We start from the raw sequence: 19,191 nt of genomic DNA, 5'->3' as shown, positions 1-19,191 counted from the left end.
GGCACTTGGTGCCATGGTCTAGCCTTGAGCTCTGTGGTAAAGGGTTGGACTTGATGATCTGTGAGGTCTCTTCCCACCCTGATAATACTGTGATACTGTGATAATGGCTAACACTGTTATGGCTAACTGACCCATGGGTGCAGTTAAAGGTCTTTTACAATGCATGCCCCTAACTGTGTCTTCCTCCAGTTTTCAGATTCTTTACATTGCATTGTCCTAGAAAACTAAGTGTGAGTGAAAATACCAAAGTAGACTCATAGATTCAGTCAGGGTTGGAAGGGACCACAAGGATCATCTAGTTCCAACCCCCCTGCCATGGCCAGGGACACCCTGCCCTAGGTCAGGCTGCCCACAGCCTCATCCAGCCTGGCCTTAAACACTCCCAGGGATGCATTACACATATTTACAGCTATATACAGTAACAGACAAGGTAAAAGTAACACAGAAACACAGTACCCCTCTCAGCAAGCAGAGTGCCCAGGAGAGGCTCCCAACCACCCTTCCACCTTTTTTCCATGCCCCTCCCTTATCCCAGATTCTGCCTTATGTGCAAGGTGAGTTGGAAAAATGGGCCTGGGGGGGGTTAGAAGGAAATGATTAGCTGGGTTATGTGCAGGGTCAGCCAGAAGCAGTTAATACTGCCAAGGTCAGGAAGAGACACAGACTTACCTGTGTTCTGGTTTTTATGTGTCTCACACACCTATGAGTGGAATAGACGTCACCACTGTTGTCTTTTCACAGCCTGTAATCTAATTTCTCCCATTAAAATAGTCCAATTAGCCTCAAACCAGTACAGGCAGGGACACCTTCCACTAGACCAGGTTGCTTGAGATCTCATCCAATTTGGCCTTGAACACCTCCACGGAGGGGCAGCCACAACTTCCCTGGACAACCTGTTGCAGTGTCTCATGGCTCTCACTGATTCCATGATTCTAGTATTAGTGATGAGGGATGGATTGGGTTCTGGAGAAAATAGGGAGAAAAAGGTGTTTTGGCAGCATTTTCCAGATTGGCAAATTTAGGCAAGACTCAGCAGGTTGTAACCTCCAGTGCTGCAGTAAAATCTGTGTATGCTTTGTTCTAAAAGCATCTATTTCTTGAGTGCTGGGAAGAGCCTGATTTGTGTGGCAAGGGAAAGAAATTCTGCAAGTTGGACAATAAAGTAGGCACAATGAGAACATGACTGAAGGTGGAGAAATCCTGTGCCAGAAGGGCTTAGGTGATTTTTATATTGCTTATAAAGTCAGAGGAGAAAGGGTTAAAGGAGAATGAAGGGATGTAGAAGATAAAGTTTCACTCTATTGAATGTGAGTCATTCCTGGGGTTTATATTAATTTTCTTTGATCTGGTTGAAGAAATCTAATTCAGTGTTTGTTACTTTGTATTACAGGCCTTTTTTGTTTTTCTTTTAAGACATGTCACTGACTTATTTATGCATGTTTCATATCACAGGATTTATTTTTTTTTTTGTGTGCTACATTTTCACATCATTCCATACTTTTGTGTAGTGTCTTGAAATAACAGAGGAGCCTGTGATGCAGACTGAAGATGGTGACAATGACAGGAAGATGCAGAGCAGTCAGTTTACTGAGAGGGTCAGTCAGGTAGGACTCTGCTCTGGGTACATTCTTATGATACAGAATCACAGGATGTTAGGGGTTAGAAGGGACCCAAGGAGATCATCAAGTCCAACATCTCTGCCAGAGCAGGACCACACAATCTAGCATAGATCACAGAGGAATGCATCCAGACAGGCCTTGAAAGTCTCCAGAGAAGAAGACTCCACAACCTCTCTGGGGAGCCTGTTCCAGTGCTCTGGGACCCTGACAGTAAAGAGTTTCTCCCTTGTGTTCAGCTGGAACCTCCTGTGCTGCAGCTTCCATCCATTGCTCCTTGTCCTACCACAGGGAGCAAGTGAGCAGAGCCTGTCCCTTGCCTCCTGACTCCCAGCCCTCAGATGTTCATAAACATTTATTAAATCCCCTCTCAGTTTTCTCTTCTCCATACTAAACAGCCCCAGGTCCCTCAGCCTCTCCTCATAAGCCATGCCCTCCAGTCCCCTCATCATCCTCGTAGCCTTCTGCTGGACTCTCTCCAGAAGATCCCTGTCCCTCTTGAACTGGGGAGCCCAAAACTGAAGGCAGTGTTCAAGATGAGATCTCACCAGGAAGAGTAGAGGGGGAGGAGAACCTCCCTCAATCTGTTGGACACACACACCCCAAGATCCCATTGGCCTTGGCCACAAGGGCACATTGCTGTGCCATGGTTAACTTGTTGGCCACCAGCACTCCCAGGTCCGTCTCCATGGCACTGCAGATCACCTCCCAGCCTGTACTGATGCAGTTTAGTTTTCCTTCCAGGAAAAACTCTCTTCTCTGCACACCTTTAAAAATTCTTATTTCTTACAACACAAAGTCTTTTGCAAACAGAGGCTGCTTTCTGATTTTGCTTTCAGCTAGCTTATCCTAAAGAGCTTCTGAAAGCTTTTCCCTGTATTTTTCTCCTGCTAGGGTTTTGCAGTCAAGTTGCTTTTGTTCTGGTCCTTGTTTTCTCTCATTTGACTACTCCTAGTCTTCTTTAATGGGAATGACAAGAAGTCCCTTGAAATTGTTTGTTTCTTTCCATACAAGTACACTGATCTTCAGCCTCTCTTGCAGTCATGCTTGTAATAGAAATTGTGTAAGATTCACTTGGTGCTGTGATTGAGGAAAAAATACTGTAGATGCCTCTTTCTCCTGGAAATACTTGGTGTCTTGCTACCTTATCGACTGTGCTTTCATAGGTACAGGCATCTGCTGTCCTCTTAGTCAAAGGCAATGGGATGTAAAGCATCTTGGAATCACAATAACTCAGGTTGCAAAGGACCTTATGGCATTGTAGAGTGCAGTTAAGGTTGACCCTCTCTGGTTTAAAAATTGTAGTGTGTTAAAATCTGACACAAAGCAGAGCGGTTTTGGTTGCTGATGGGGAGCAGTGATGTTCTGGGCTTTGGAACTTCTCATTTCTGTGTCTCTGTGTTTGCTAGGTATGCCTTCAAGTGTCCTTGGATTTTCCTTGTGAGATGGATAAACAGGTAAATGATGGATTGTAAAGTTCTCTTGACTCTCAGGTATCATGCTGCTGGAAATTGTAGCCACATGGGCCCAATCTGAGTTCTCATGACAGAGAAGGCTTTCACCGAGTTCAGTGGGGAGTGAATTCATGGAGAAGTCCCTAGCAAAAATTTAAGACATCTTTACAGTGTTGCATTCAAAAATTAGCAGTTTGTAAACACTTTGAGTTGCATCCTGTCCTGTTCACCAGAGCTTGCATCTGGAGATCCCAGGACAGAATGGGTCAAAGGTGAGCTAATAAAAGGTTACCTGCAGTCTGCAAGCAACCTTCCAGAAGTTTCATACCTCTTTATAGATAACAACCTTCAGGGAAATCCACTTACTGCTTACTACAACAACTGATCACTATTAATTAATCAGAAGAAATAGATGTTAATTAGTTTTTTCTATTAATAAATAGTAAATGGAATGTCTGTGGATGCTTCTTAATGTAGATAAAGAGCACCAGGAATTACAAAACCTGATTACAGAACGATTACAGCCCTGAATTTAATAGAACATTACATACTTGTGTAATAAGAAAATGTCTGCAATTTTTTAACAGATAACTCCATCAGACTGTTCAGAGAGTTTCTGCAAAGATAGACATTATAGGAGTCCAAATAAGGCTCAATTTGAACGTGATGCAACTGGCAAACACTTTGGCAGAATAGGAATGAGCGAACATGAAACAGAAGACAACTTGCTCACATCTCTTTTAAGAGAAAATAGAACATCTGTACTGGAGTCTACGTGAGTATGAGGGATGTGCTCTGCTTTTGACAGTATTTCTATTTGAGAAGAGGATAAAGTAATTGTGCTAAAGTGAATTTAGATAATGGCACTGACTAATTTACCTGAGAGATTGGCAAGGCGCCTTCAGAGCCATTTTAGTCTATCATGCAATTAAGTAATTAGGAAACATACTATCAGTAGAAATCCTCATGAAAAACCCATTACAAGGAAAAAAAAAACCCACACCTCTCCAGAGTTATGGAGCTCTACTGTAGGGACTGACTGCTTGCAGGGTGAGGTGTAGCAGTGTTCAAGGGCTCACGTGATCATAGGTGGTTATTACTCTAAAATACCTGAGAGCACATGCCAGTGAAAGGGAAAGCACTGACTGCTGTAAAACTGATGTGTGTAAGGAACTGGGGGTGGAGGAAATGGATTTGCAATGACTGTTTTGAAGGGTTGAATTGAGTGGTTGTTACTCTCTGCTTTGTGGCCTTTGCCATTGCATCTCAACTGCTCGGGCAGAGGTTGGGTCTTCGCCAGCTCTTTAGGCAGCCTGAGCCTGGGTTCTGGAGACTAATTGGTTGTTCCAGTGTAACCACTTGTAGTACTCTGCTGAGATGAACCATAGTGGAAACACTTCAGTCGCTTTTCATGGAGGAGAAAGTATTTGTGCGATGAAATCTGTATAAACCCTCCTGTAACCAATGTTGTATGTGTGTTCCACTGTGTTTTGATCAGTTCCCATCTTGAAATGCTCATTTCTATAGAAACTGGACAAATACCAAGCCAGAAAAGAGTGTAGAGAAAAACCACACCTTGGCTAATTTGTTTCCCCCAGTTTTATGCTTTCACCACTTAACTCCTGGTTGAAAATCGAGTTAAAGCTTTGGTGGAGATCATTCTCATTCCCTAGGTCTCTCCACACAAATGACTACCTACAGCATTATGTCACTTATTTCAGTGCCTGTCAGTGCTGTCCCTTCCCTTGCCATAGTGGTTTTTGGAGAGCAATGGGAATGAACTTCCATATACATTGTGCTCAGCAGCGCTGGTAGCAGAATGTCCTGCGGAGCTGCACAAGTCAAATCCTGGTTTGTGTGTTCAGCACACCCTGCACTTCACTCAAGCAATTCTCTATTTTTACATTACTATTTAAAAGCCTCCAACAGGCATAAATGGCCTTAGTTGTCAAAGCACTAGTTAGTGCTAAATGAGGAGATACTGCTCTCTTAGAGGATGAATATATAACATTGTTTTATTTGTTAGCTTTACTTAAAAGTCTGCTAATGAGCATTTCCAGCACCATCATCTTTACCACTCTAGTGTGTAATCTTTTCTATGTATGGTATAAATGACCAGATTGACTGGTGATGAGCCTGTGCTTTGCATAACTGAATTCTCTCTAATGACATTAGATGCCAGAGGAAGACATAAAAAGCCTAGTTAAGCTTCTCCCATTTCAAATGCTAGCTATGCAAATGCAGTTGTTTTAAATGCTGGTTTATATGTTTAGTGGCACAAGCAGCTCTCTGACACATGAAATCATCTGTAGAATTTGAGGGCTTGCTTATGCATGAAGTGTCTCTTACTTGGCTTCACTTTGTCTTAAAACATTGCTTTCATGGGCCATTGGTTATCTGTGGGGCAGTTTGGTGCTCTGTGGTGAGCTCTTTTTGGCAGGCTTTTGGCTGCTTTCTCCTTTCCCATCTTCCCTGTTATCATTAGAAATACATGAAGGGTTAGACTTTCAGAAAAACTCAACATCTGGAGTCTCCAGGGGGTTTGGTAGATTTTTGTTTTTAAGGTAGTTAAATCAGAGTCAACTTTAAGGAAAACCCATTTATATTTCTTGCATTGCTTGTTACCTAAGCAGCTAATTCAGTTATCAGAGGTTTGGTGTTTGCTCAGGAATGAGGAGAGGGGCTGGGGAGCATATATGGTCAGAAAAGGGGGAGAAGCACTGATGAGGCAATTCATCTGGTGAAGAAGTTTCAAAATTCTCTTCGTTAGTAATTCATCAGTGCATGAAACAATCTCCTGGGAATTTCAAATGTCAGGGCACTGCAAAGGAGCTTCTTAGAAGGTGTTCTTGTTTGCTTAAATAAAAATCAAAATTCATGCCTTTTCTCTCCTCTTTTCTGAGTATAGCAGACAAGAACAAATGAAAATTGTAAATGAACTCTTAGATCATCTGAACACAACCGAGGAAGAATGTTCAAGTGAAGATACAGAGAAAAAGGATGAAAAAGATCTTAGGCAAATGATTATTCAACTAAGAGCTGAACTCAAACATTTCAAGCAGGTCAATAAATTCTTAAAGCAGCAAGTAGAAGTGAAATCAACTTTTGATGGGAAAGAGAAGCTTTATCCAGATGCAATGCCACCGATTAATAAGGATATTGAGTTGTTGAAAATGGAATTGAAAGATGCAGCTACACAAACAATGACTTTAGAGGAGAATGTCATGAGATTCAAACATGAAGGCAAAAAAGGAGCCTCAGAAGAAAACCCAAAATATTCAAGATTAAATGCAGAAAAAGAACATCAAGCAGGAAATGTGTGTACAAAGGGTGAACAGCATGAAAGCCTTTTTTCTACGAGGAGAACAAATGAAGTAAGTTTATTTAAGATTCTGGGTTTGGTACTTAGGGAATAGATGTACAAAAGGGGAAAAAAAAACCCCAAACATTTTAATTTCTAATATTAAATCTAACTTTTGTGTAATTTAAAACATTAGACAGAGAGATGTAAGCCCAACCTTATTTTAGATGATTGTTCTTAATGTTCAGAGCTTTTCTTCACATATTTTATTGTGGTTTAGAATGTTAGTTAATTGATTATTCAGTCCTCAGTGGGACCAGATACTAGTAAATATTAAAGCTTTTGGAGGGAGTTTGTAGCATAATGGCCTGATTGCAGAGCTACAGGATAGTACAAGTAGATGTTCATGAGGTGTAGAGCATTCTCCACTGAGAGCTTAACAAGTCCTGAAAGGCAATTGAAGTCTACAGTATTGAAGATCTGTATCATATCTGAGGGTATGCTAGTGGAGAGCTAATAGGGAAGAGACCCTCAAGGGTCATTTTGTCCAGGCTCACTGCACTGAGTAGGGACACCTTGCTTTTGGAGAAGTAGGATCTTATTTGCATGCTTTCATTATTAACATCTTAGCATTGTATCTTGCCTTTAGAGAAGTAGGATCAGTCATAATCTGTAAAACCATGGGGGCAGTCCTACCCATTTGTGTGCAACCTAAGTGCGCAGGATCTGATTTGTGAGTACAGACATCATTTGCTTATGGCAGATAGGTTTTCAAGCCTTTTGTGTGCAGGCAGTCTGTGATCCCAAACAGAGTTGGGAAACCAGTGCCTGCTAAAGAGTTTGTGTGTTGTTTCAGTAGCAGTTAGAGAAGTGAAGGTGAAAACTCTTTGAAGATCTTGGCTCTTGCAGGGCAGACAAAGGAGAGCATCACTTTTCATTTTGTGTGCTGCTAATAGAGAATGTTGTAGCACCTTCTGCAGAGAATGGTTTCTATGACTTTAGTGATCAAGAGATTTCTGTGAGCTAGCAAGTGGGAACATTTTTTATTCTGGCTGTTCTTGTTGGATTCATTTATCTGAAGGAAGAGACTTGTGAGGCAAGAGATGTTGATAAGACTTTGTTCTTTACAGGCTTAAGCATCTCAGCATGGTTTGGGATTTTAAGGAAAAGTTTTTGGCATGCATGATCCCTGGCAGACACCCTAGAAAATTTGTGCCAATCCTAGTAATAGGTAATGATACCTCTGAAAAATGAAAAGCTAAGTAACTCATAAAAACTGTCTCACTTCATCAAATAATTTGCATGCAATCAGAATCTAGCAGAGCATCTACAGGCACCTTTTTAGTTCTTAAGCTTTCTTTATTGACAGTAGAATTTCTACCTTAAAAATTATCTTTAGAGGGGAAAGAGGATAATATTTGAAATATTCTTGGGCTATTGTTGATGTTCTTGGCCTGTTAGGGATCTGGTCAGTTATGTTTGACAGGTTGGCTGCTGCAGTAGTTGCATCTTTGGGATGCCTTGGCTAGTCTGAGATGCAAAGGAGGAGGTGTTCTATTTGAGTGTTATCTGGGGCAGCTGATTCCTTGAACACGTGAAGAGATGAGAGCAGATGGAAGTCAGGAAGATTAAAGTTGGGTAGGATTAAGGGCAGGGGTTTGAAGACTTTGCTGGTCTATTAATGAAGATCTGCTTGTGGTGGCTTGGTTTGGAGCAATAATGATGTCTTTGAGTTGCTGGTCTTGCTTCTCAGGAATGAAGAACAATCTCTCTGAAGGCAAGTAAAGGCCTTTCTGCCCTTCACAGGGTACACTTAGAGTTCTTTCTGCAGTTCTCTTTTTTTTTCACTTGTTGTTTTCATTTGGTTTCAGAATATGTTTTGATTCATCATTTTGCAGATTCCTTTCTAGTTTAATCAGTTGCAAGTTCAATGCAATCCCTGAGTCATTTGCCTTAAAAGCTTTCTTGTTTGGACTAATGCAGTGTATCTTTTGCTTCTGAATGGCTTTTATAAGTAATTTGATGTTGGCAGCTGAAGTGGCCTTTGGGTAATCTGGGTGACCTATCTGCCTGTGCAACAGCCCTGAGCCAGCTGCAAACTGCTTGACAATATTAGTCCAGTTGAGTTAAACTAGCAGGAAGTTCATGCTGCTTGGATTTATTTTTCAGCCTCCAAATGATTTTTGTGTTCATGTATGTACAAAAAGAAATTGAGTACATCATTAGGAAAATAGAACTTGCTTTTTATTGTTTGAAGTGGTGTAAGGGCTGTAATTGCTAAGAAATGAGTGTGGAAAGCTACTCAGAATACATTGGGTGAGGAAAGAAATTGTGGGTCTTATGACACTGGTGGAGCAAGTGAACAGCAAAAAAAGAAACTGAATCTATCTGAACATGCCATTATTGTTGTTTATTGTTATTAGACACAATTCCATAACTCTCATCAACGTACAGCATGTTTTTATCCTTTTGGAGATAGCATCATTTTATGCTCTGTGCTTTAAACACAGACACCTTTTATGCACTTCTCAAAAGGTGGGAGGCTAAAAATGTGGTTACTTAAGAAATTTAACTTCCCACCTCAACTCCAGTGATGGAGTATCTGCTCCAGCGGGAAATGGGAATCCTTTGGAAGTGATTTCAACTCCAGTGATGGAATATCTGCTACAGCAGGAAATGGGAATCCTTTGGAAGTGATTTTTCCAGAGTTAGTGTGGGTGAAGAATCTAAGAAGCTGTTCTTGCTCATAAAGGGTTTCTCTGTGGCAAAATAAATTTCCTCTGGGGCTGATGCAAGGCTTGGTTGATTTTCCCAAAGGTTTCAAAGTGGGCTGGCATGGAGTAGGGCCTGCTGAGTGGAGACAAAAGGAAGAAAGCAAAACAGAAATTTATGAAAATCAAGGAGAATCCTCACTTTTAACAGCAATGATCTTAACAGAGACAGTTACTGGGCTGTCAAAAAACCATGATGTAAATCAGTGGGAGGTAATGGTTAGGTCAGCTTGGGTGGGAAACCATTTTCCCAGGTCATACCCAAATTCAGAGTTAACTAATACACCTACTGACCAAAAGCCTTTCTAGGAAATTCAAAGTTAACTAATACACCTACTGACCAAAAGCCTTTCTAGGAAATTCAAAGTTAACTAATACACCTACTGACCAAAAGCCTTTCTAGGAAATTCAAAGTTAACTAATACACCTACTGACCAAAAGCCTTTCTAGGAAATTCAGAGTTAACTAATACACCTACTGACCAAAAGCCTTTCTAGGAAATTCAGAGTTAACTAATACACCTGCTGACCAAAAGCCTTTCTCCTACTGACCAAAAGCCTTTCTAGGACATTCAGAGTTAACTAATACACCTGCTGACCAAAAGCCTTTCTGGGCAAGGGTGAATTTGCTTGCTTTCTTCACGAACTGGAAGCTATTCGCTGCATGGCTGCAGTGTATTAGCAGCAGTTACACACAGCAAATTGAACCAGTGGGATAGCTTTGCTTTAGTTCTTTCTCCGAATATTTGTTTTTCGTGTTGTGATGTTATTTTCACAACTAATGTGGCAGCTGACTGATCTTGCAGGGAAAATTATTGTTTTTCCTGGAATGTTTGTGTATACTGCCTTTGCTTGACTGTTACACAAGAGCTGCTAACTCCCCATTTTATTCCCTGCCTTTTCCAGACTGATTCTGCTCACCTGCCCAAGAAATCCCGCCTGCCCATTCCCTTAAAATCATCCAGACCATTAGGAAAGGTGCCTTTGAACTCCGGGATGCAGAAATCAGCTTCAAAACTACAGCATCGTACCAAGGCGCCTTGTGAAGCTCTGAAAGCATCAGAAGTGGAAAGCAAACAATTTCAGCCACAAACAAATGGGGAGTTATTATTGAATGAGTCTGGAACTGAACATCTTCAAGAAGAGCCTGCAGAGGAAAGCACATCAGTGAGAGGTGAATAAAGAGCAGACATAATGACTTGTAATGCTGCTGGAAAGAGTGACTTCTTTTCTTGTAGCAGAGAGTAAAAACAGATTATTTTTACATGTCTACAATGCTGCTTACTTGGATAGGCCAATATTTATGGATCTTGAAAAAACACATCTTTTTTTTTTCTCCTCCTTTGTTTTCTTTTATCTTTGCCTGGAATGTAAACCAGCTTTATATGGAATAGGAAATGCTTGGGTATACATGGAATAAAACGGGGAACAAATGACAGCTTCCTGGGGTGCCCACACATGTACACATCTATGTCAGTGTTTAGGTGAAGGAAAAATGTCCTTTACAGGATGCCAAGTGTTAGGAAAACTGTCTGTAATGGAGTAGGTTTATGCAGCATAAATAAGTCTTTCCAGTATTCCACTTGATCAGTCAAGTCATCCGTGTCTGTTACCAGCGTGGCTGGGTTAATTTAAACTCAGTCATTGACAGAGTATCTGGATCAGCAAAGTATGACAAATTCTAAGGCAGGGAACAATGGGTATTGTAGAAACATTTGGAGTGGTGAAAAAAATAAATGCTCTTAGCAGTTAGATTAAACAGTGAATAGAGATGCAAAGGATAGATGGAGAGAGGAGGTGTAAGTATAAGGAGTAAGATTAAAGTGGATGGCAAGTGAGCCACTGTCAAATACAGAGGTCGCAGAGACTTGGCTGTTAATGTTTCAATGGTGAGAGACAGGCATGGAACAACTTCACTGTAAATAATTATGCAGATAGGACTAGACCACTTCATTCTGATAGGTGTAGAATCCATGGAGAATTCTAAGAGCAGTACTGTTGAATCAGATGCTGAAATGAATTGGAACCTGTTAGGGCTGCGGTCCTGTGATTTCCTTTCCACACTGATTTCTCTGCCCCGGTTAACACTTCTATACTGCACACTTAGTCATTCTGAGACGTGTTCCAGTGGGAGATTGTAGGAGATTAGTTTTTGATCAATGCTCATATTGGAGAAACTTTTCAGCCTTTTCTCTGAGCTTAACATAAAACATTTGAAAATGCACCAAAAATTGATTAACTGTTCCATTACAAAGGGGACTTACAAATGTTTATCTTCATTTGTTGTTGGGAAACAGTTCACATTCTTAGAAGTTATCCTTACAGTGTGTTCATGTGTTGTACAGATCTGTGCACTGTTTCATGTGGCTGCTAATGCTGATGCTACCTGTTCATTAGCTGTGCTTCCCTGGATGATTATCTTGTTCAAAGCTGGCAGAGAACAAGGTTTAGATCTGTAGGGATGGGTTTTTGTTTGTGGTGAAAAACTGAATGCTTTTTCAGTCACTCACTTCTGGTTTTCATACCCCCATTGCTCTCCAGCCGACTCATTGCTCAGACGGGATGATGGTGCAGTCCAAGTGGAGTTGCAAGATGTTTATCCAGGGACAGAGAGCAAGACTGACTATGCAATGGACAAAAACCAGCAAAAGCATCCAGGTAGAGCATGTGCATGGTAACATGTCTTAAAAAAAGAGAAATTTTATGACTGCTTTCTTCTGAGGTGTGCAAAATTGTAAATTACCACAGGTAATTGTTTCCCTTGCCAGTATTTGAGGCTTTAAAATCTTGTTTTCTTAGCTAGTATGGATTAATTGCTCTAAGACTCCAAGTTGGTCTTTTATGTGTTTAGAAGGGCCACAGGGATTTATGAGTCTTGTTTCCAGTAAAAATAACGAGTTGTATGCCTGACTCCGATCTCTGTTGCTAATGTCCTCACTTCTGAACTCTTCCCTGAATTCAGTGTTTGTTACTTACTGCTTCTGCATCTCATCTAGTTGTGAGCTATTGGAATGAAGCAGTTGAATGATAGAATTTTGCTTATCTGAATTATTTGAAAGCATTCAGCTAGGTTGAAATGTAATGGAATCGTTTAATGGAAATGTAAATAGGCTTTATGCTGTGTGCTACATGTTTCTGCATTGTCTGTTCATCCTTTTTTGGGAGGACCTGACCACCCTGGTTTATGTGTGGTGTACAGAGGATCTGGCTTGTTTTGTGGCCCTTTCCCACACTGTGATTTTTGTTTAAGTAGTTGCACTGGATCCGGTCAGTTGGCTTGCAGGATTGTGCTCTGTGTACCTGTGCGCTGTGTGTACACAGAGAGCTTATTAGTTCTTTAATTAAAGGGCAGTGTTTCATTAAAAGCTGTAACCAGCATTCTAATCAGGAATATTACTTCCCTAATATCTGGTTTTATTTCCATTTAATTATCTAAAACGTTTGCATGAAGTCAGGGTTGCAGAGTTTAAGAGTTCATCTAGTATCTGGGGTTTTTTCCAGCTCAATAAGCAGCCTTCTTTGACATCTGTGTTACTGCAGCAACCAACTGGTAGAGAAGGAGGAGAAGCTAATGAACTTAAGTGTTGCTTTCCCTTATTCACTGTGACTCAAATCCATACAGTGGCATTTTCTTGGAAGTGTTTCTGTCCTGTGATTCTGTCACCTCTTGAATGACACACACAACGCCATGCAGCAATCTGTGTCCTGCAGAGAACATCATCTACTCTTCATTTCCAATATGTTGATATCCTCCTATCACAGCTTCATTTTGTTTGTTTTTTCCCCCCTCTGGCTTTTAAGTTGTATTTGTGTTTATTCTTTTGTGCTTGGGCTTGATTTGGGCCCTCATCTACAGCTGCTCCCCATGAGATTTTGTACTGATTTAGAGTGGGATGGACCCTGGGTGTTCAAACTCTCCATGGAAACCAATTTGAAAGTATTAAGACCTGTGCAAGATCAGTGAATGACTCCCCAAAGGGAGGTTCTAATTCGTAGTGATCTTCTGCAGAACTAATGGAAGGGGAAAATTTAATTTACTGGTAACTAGAAAATAACCATTTTCCTAGATACTTACCCATACAGCCCTTGACATCTACACAACTATAAAGATAGAATATATGTAGGAATATCTAGCTTTTATTGGTCTGTATCTGGAGTGATTGCATTACTTAGGAATGGAAGTCAGCTGAAGGATGTGATGTGCATGCTGAATGAGTGCCACTAAAGCCTTCAACACTGAGCATTTTAATGGATTTTCTTTAGGACACAGTTAAAAGGCAATTATTAAAGCTCCTTTTCCCAATTTTCACAGAATCATAGAATGGCTTAGGTTGGAAGAGACCTTAGAGATCATCTAATCCAATCTCCCTGGCATGGGCAGGGACACTTCTCAACTAGATTTGGCTGCTCAAGGCCTCATCTAACCTGGCCTTGAACATGCACAGGGAAGAGGCATTCCACAACCTTCCTGGGCAACCTATTCCAGAGTCCCACCACCCTCATAATGAAGAACTTCTTTCTAAGCTCCATTTTAAAGCTAGTCTCCCCAAGCTTAAAACCATTCCCTCTTGTCCTGTCACTAGACATCCTTATGAAAGGTTCCTTTCCAGCTTTCCTGTAGAATCCTTTCAGGTGTTGGAAGGCAGCTCTAAGGTTCCCCTGGAGTCAAGCTGAACAACCCCAGCTGCCTCAGCCTGTCCTCATAGGAGAGATGCTCCACCCCTTGGATCGTCTTTTTGACCTCCTTTGGACTCTTTCCAGCAGCTCTGTGTCCTTCAGTTCTGGTGTCCCCATCAAAAGGATGCACTGTTTGTGGATGCTGTTTTTTCACATTCCACTGACTTTGTGCTGCTGTCACTTTCATACAGGTTTTTGAAGTGAGGAGAAAAAGAATATTGGAAGTTTTAGGAAGAACCATTTAAAGTCAGAGAGTCTACTTCTAAATCCTGCTTGGGGGTATCAGCTTAGTGGCTGGAAGGGTCTTGGCTTCTTGGGCATCCCATCTGGGTGTGCATATAACAAAAGTAATATTCAGTCATTTAGGAAAAGCAAGCAGGTCTATTTTGAGTATTGTTTGTTTGCAAGGTGATGAGGGATTTGAAACGTTTGGGCAAGTAGCATTAGTGAGCAAATGGGAGAAGGAATTCAAAAGTGCAAAATGAATGCTGTACGGTATGTAATTATTCAGTGTTTTTATTCTCTTAATGAATTCATTCTGGTGCTGTTAAGAACAGAATGTCAGATAAAGAAATATTAATATTCACATGCAAGCCTCCTGTTTTTCAGAGATGCAAAACCATGGTACTGTTAGCAACGTGAATACCCAGCCTTCATTACAGGAGATAAATGAAGAGTTTTATTCCATGGAACATGAGGACATTGACTCAGCCACTGCATATTCAGGTTCCAAGTGCCTGCGTTCTCCCAAATTGAGTGTAACAAGTACAGATGCACTTGATGACTCTGGAGTCATAGATGATGTAGAAGAACTGAAACAAAGAATTAAGGATATGAAGTCAGAGCTTGAAAAGTACAAAATGTTCCTGTTTCGTTTGCAGACCTCTGACCAGCTTTTGTCAAGTGATATCTGCAATATAGTTTTGAGTGACATGGCCTTGCCTCTTGAAGGCTGTGTTAGACAAGTGCAAGATACAGCTATGCAAGAAATCAAAACATCTTCCAGTGTCCATCAGCTGATGGATTATGTGATCCACAGTGAAAATGGAAATTCAAAAGCACCTGATCCGTGGACAGCACAAAACCGTAAGGAAGTACTAACAGCAAAAGAGGTAGAGCTTGAAAAAGACCAAATTGCAAATATGCATCCTGATGAAGTGCATCATCTTCACAACAAATTGAGAGAAACATCACCATCCAAGTGAGTAAAGCTATTACTGTTACAGGTTTCTTCTACCAAATGATATAGGAGGGTAATAGGAAGATGATGTTACACATACGGGAACATGTTGTTGTGATAAAGGCAACATCTCATTCAAATGAGCATAAAGCAGTTGAAATGTTTAGTTGAAAGACAAAGGACAAACCAGTATTTCTCTTACAGCAGAGCTGCTCCCGATAGGCCCATATCTGATTCTGTGCCAGACACCAGTCTCTGCCTACACTTCAGTTCCACAGCTCTTTGCTGCAAGGCCTCTCTTTTGAGCGCAGTCAGATCTCCTCAGGTTACTCAGTCAGGCTGCCCTCTGTAATCAGTGTTAGTCACTCAGGGTTAGCAGGTGCCAAACATGTCCAGGCGACGAAGCTGGTGAGAGGCCTGGAACCCAGCCCTATGAGGTGAGACTGAGGGAGCTGGGGGTGTGCAGCCTGCAGAAGAGGAGGCTCAGAGGTGACCTCATTGCTGTCGACAACTACCTGAAGGGAGCCTGTAGCCGGGTGGAGGTTGGTCTCTTCTGTCAGAAGATGAGCAACAGAACAAGGGAACATAGTCTCAACTTTGCCAGGAAAGGCATAGGTTGGATGTTAGGAGGAAGCTCTTGACAGAGTGATTGGCATTGGAAAGGGCTGCCTAGGGGGTGGTGGAGTTGCCATCTCTGGCGGTGTTCAAGAAAAGACTGGCACTTAGTGTCATGGTCTGGTTGATTGGCTAGGGCTGAGTGCTAGGTTGGACTGGATGATTTTGGAGGTCTCTTCCAACCTGGTTGATTCTGTGATTCTAAGAGCAAGGAAATGGAGCATCCTATTTAAGAACTGTTTGTGGGAAGTTGACTGGCAGGTTCATGTTAGCCCTTTTGTTTGTGTGACCAGCATTTATGTGTAAAAGAGGATGTTTATGATGGAGTTACTATTTATTTTGCAGCTGAGTGCTGTAATCACAGTATCACAGTATCATCAGGGTTGGAAGAGACCTCACAGATCATCAAGTCCAACCCTTCACCACAGAGCTCAAGGCTAGACCATGGCACCAAGTGCCACGTCCAACCTTGCCTTGAACAGCCCCAGGGACGGCGACTCCACCACCTCCCCGGGCAGCCCATTCCAGTGTCCAATGACTCTCTCAGGGAAGAACTTTCTCCTCACCTCGAGCCTAAATTTCCCCTGGCACAGCCTGAGGCTGTGTCCTCTTGTTCTGGTGCTGGCCACCTGAGAGAAGAGAGCAACCTCCTGGCCACAACCACCCCTCAGGTAGTTGTAGACAGCAATAAGGTCTCCCCTGAGCCTGCTTTTGGAGGCTGTAGAAGTAGTTCTGTATGGAAATTAATGAACGAAACTTTATAGCTTCAGCTCATAAGTTGGGAAATCATTTGTGGGAGGCTGAAAAGCATCAGTCTTGTTTCTTGTGTGATAAAGACTGGGTGCAGCATTTTGGCTAGCAGATGCACAAATCACAGACATAGAGTGGAGTCCCATAAGACCAAACCCTTAACTCGCCGCCCCAAATATTTTCTCCACTTCTAATACTGTTACTGACCTGAGGGCCTATAGGATGGCAGAAAGAATAACAAAGCAAGCCATTCAGGCTTTTGGCTCTCTTTGCAGTGCTTAGGTAGAAGTGTTTGGAGATACTGAGCAAGCACCAGTATGAACTATTGTATATCTCTTAGTACTGATGTCATAAAATACAATTGCGCTACACAGTACATATAAATTTACATACCTTGAAAACAGATCTCATCCGTTTCACAAAGGAAGAGCTAACTGTAAATTAAAGAGTGAGGCAGCATGGATCACTGTAAAGTTTTTATGGCCACTGTCTAGGACAACTGCATGAGTCACAAGTGACAGAGCCAAAACTGAGCTATCCATCTCTTCCTATACAAATGGCAATAAAAACTCTGTAACAACCTGCACCATCATAGATTTTGTTTATACCCCACATTTTGTTTGATTCCCTGCAACTTTTCACATCCTCTCTCTTTTTCTCTCCACCAGTGTATGATTCTGTAAAAGAAGTCTATTTGTGATGGAAACAGGGACAGTAGAATGGGGATGGTTATATTTGTAAGGGCAGAATAAATTGAGGTGAATTTTATCTGCTGACTTGTGGAGTATGAGAGTTTGGACACTGCAGTGGTTGCCATGGTCCTGTCTCTGGTAATAAGCATGAGAAGACATGCAGAGTTTTCAGAGTGGGTGAAACTATCAGCTCCAAACAGTCCAGTATTGTATTCCTGGCAGGAAATAGGTAAAATTTCAGAAGTGTCTGCTCTATCTCTTCTAACAGAGTGAATGAAAAACTAAACAAAACAATCCCAACTAGTCAGGATAAATGTGTGTGTTCTTGAAAAGGCTTTTCATGTGTTCACTCTTACTTTAATTCAGCATCTTTGCACCCCACCTGGGCTATTTCCAAACAGACAAATTACCACCTTGTTTTCTGCCCATCTTCTAAATGAATCAGTTAAGTGAAGAGTCATAACCCACAAGTTATGCCCATAAATATGAAACTCAACAGTTGGAGGCAATTTCTCATTGTGGCTGTAAAAGCATTTTGAAAGCAAATTGATCGCATTAAAATTATATCTTGGGAATGTGAGTTTAATTCACTTTTTATTTATATTTAAATGTTATTTATGGTCAGAAAATTACTTCAAAGATAATTTCATTTTCTCAGATATGATTCATTAGTTCATTCACAAGCTCGAGAACTCTCCCTTCAATGCCAACAAATTAAAGAGATCTGCAGTGGTTGTGTCACTTACCATCAACATCTGACGAGCCTTATTAAAGCTTTTGAGGAGCTGCTTCAAGCCAGTGATGTAGATTATTATGTTGCTGAAGGCTTCCGTGAACAACTGAATCAAAGTGTACTATTGTTTGAGAAGCTAGAAAGGAAATTCTTATATGGTAAGTGGCAGCATTTTGTGCTTCTTGTCTGAGATATATTATGTTCTCAAAATTAGAGGGCTTTTCTTCTTAGTGAAAAGGAAGGACTAGGAACTGCTTGAAAGAATCCACAAAGATAATTAAGGGTGTGGCATATCTCCCTTATGAGGAAAGGCTGAGGGAGCTGGCTTTCTTCAGCATGTAGAGGAGACTCAGGTGACCTCATTCATGTTGATAAAGGTGTGAATGGTGAGTGCTGGGAGGGTGGAGCCCGATTCTGCTCAGTGTTGCCCAGTGCTAGAGCAAGGGGCAGTGGGTGCAAGCTGGAGCATAGGAGGTTCCTTGTGAAGGTAAGGAAAAACTTTTCTCTGGGAAGGTGACAGAGCCCTGGGACAGGCTGCCCAAAGAGGTTGTGGAGTCTCCTTCTCTGGAGATGTTCAGAGCCTTCCTTGGATGTCTTCCATTGTGTCCTACTCTAAGTGACTCTGCTCTGGCACAGGGGTGGACTCGATCTTCCTGTGGTTCTGTGATTCCTTTTCACTGCTTTTAAATCATTTATAGGGAGGATTGTCTTGGAAAGTATAATTTTAGTGCTCCAACAAGACTGGATTTTATTTTTGTACTTGTCCTCTGTATTGACACCTTCCACGTTGAGTTGTTTGTCTTGGCACCTGCATGTTTGAGCTGTTCAAAATACAGTGGTTATAGTTTAGTAAAAGTTTAGTTACAAGTAGGCTTCAGGATTTTCTATTTCAGGGAGCAATCCAGCTGACATAGAGCCTAAACACCAGCTGTCTCCACTGAAGGGTTCCTGTGGGCATGGCTCTCAGCTGGTTTTTAACACAATCTGTGTCCTGTGTTGGACAGTTGGAAGATAGTACCATGCTGATTTGCACATGATTGACACTGCTGTAGAAATAACACACCTTTAGTTGTGTGCAGCTGTGAAACCATTTGTTACTGAAGGTACCAAGAAAGACAGCCATACACTTCATGGAGAAATGCACTCAGGTGGTGCACATAGAAAACTGCAATGAGGAGGGGAAACGTGTTCAGTTAGAAGGCACAGGGGAGTAATTCCTTTCAGAATTTTGAGTAGCTCCTGAGTTTAAGAGATTGGTACTGCAAATCTGTGTGTATTTGAGGGTGTTTTTAGGGTGTGATAGTAGAACAAGAGCCTCCTGAGCAGCAGTGCAGGGAGAAGTCGGCTGGAGAAGTGTTGTCCTGCTGGTAGAGAAAGCAGAGTGCTGAATGGAAGGTATGCCC

General features: G+C 41.6%; 1 protein-coding gene and 1 long non-coding RNA gene across 4 annotated transcripts in view; one reads left to right on the top strand and one right to left on the bottom strand.

Moving 5' to 3' along the window:
* CDK5RAP2 (CDK5 regulatory subunit associated protein 2) overlaps nt 1-19,191 on the top strand; it is a 92,168-nt gene that overhangs the window by 47,029 nt on the left and 25,948 nt on the right. For 2 of the 3 annotated variants that reach the window (XM_064171383.1, XM_064171381.1), the window contains exons 19-26: nt 1,509-1,604; nt 3,026-3,073; nt 3,658-3,845; nt 5,979-6,444; nt 10,048-10,315; nt 11,683-11,799; nt 14,428-15,019; nt 17,714-17,946. In XM_064171383.1, coding sequence (XP_064027453.1) covers nt 1,509-1,604; nt 3,026-3,073; nt 3,658-3,845; nt 5,979-6,444; nt 10,048-10,315; nt 11,683-11,799; nt 14,428-15,019; nt 17,714-17,946 — 2,008 coding nt within the window. The remainder of the gene's footprint in view (nt 1-1,508; nt 1,605-3,025; nt 3,074-3,657; nt 3,846-5,978; nt 6,445-10,047; nt 10,316-11,682; nt 11,800-14,427; nt 15,020-17,713; nt 17,947-19,191) is intronic. The other variant, XM_064171382.1, reaches the window with a different exon arrangement.
* On the bottom strand, nt 14,475-18,109 carry LOC135190249 (uncharacterized). Its single transcript, XR_010308461.1, has 3 exons — nt 17,802-18,109; nt 15,201-15,344; nt 14,475-14,630 (listed from the first exon to the last, which is right to left on the bottom strand). It is a non-coding gene; the product is annotated as an uncharacterized LOC135190249 (long non-coding RNA).

The sequence above is a fragment of the Pogoniulus pusillus genome, chromosome 35 (genome assembly GCF_015220805.1).
Source record: "Pogoniulus pusillus isolate bPogPus1 chromosome 35, bPogPus1.pri, whole genome shotgun sequence".
Classification (NCBI taxonomy): domain Eukaryota; kingdom Metazoa; phylum Chordata; class Aves; order Piciformes; family Lybiidae; genus Pogoniulus; species Pogoniulus pusillus.
The sequence above is the reverse complement of the archived record's forward strand: the minus strand, read 5'-3'. Positions and strand labels throughout refer to the sequence as shown.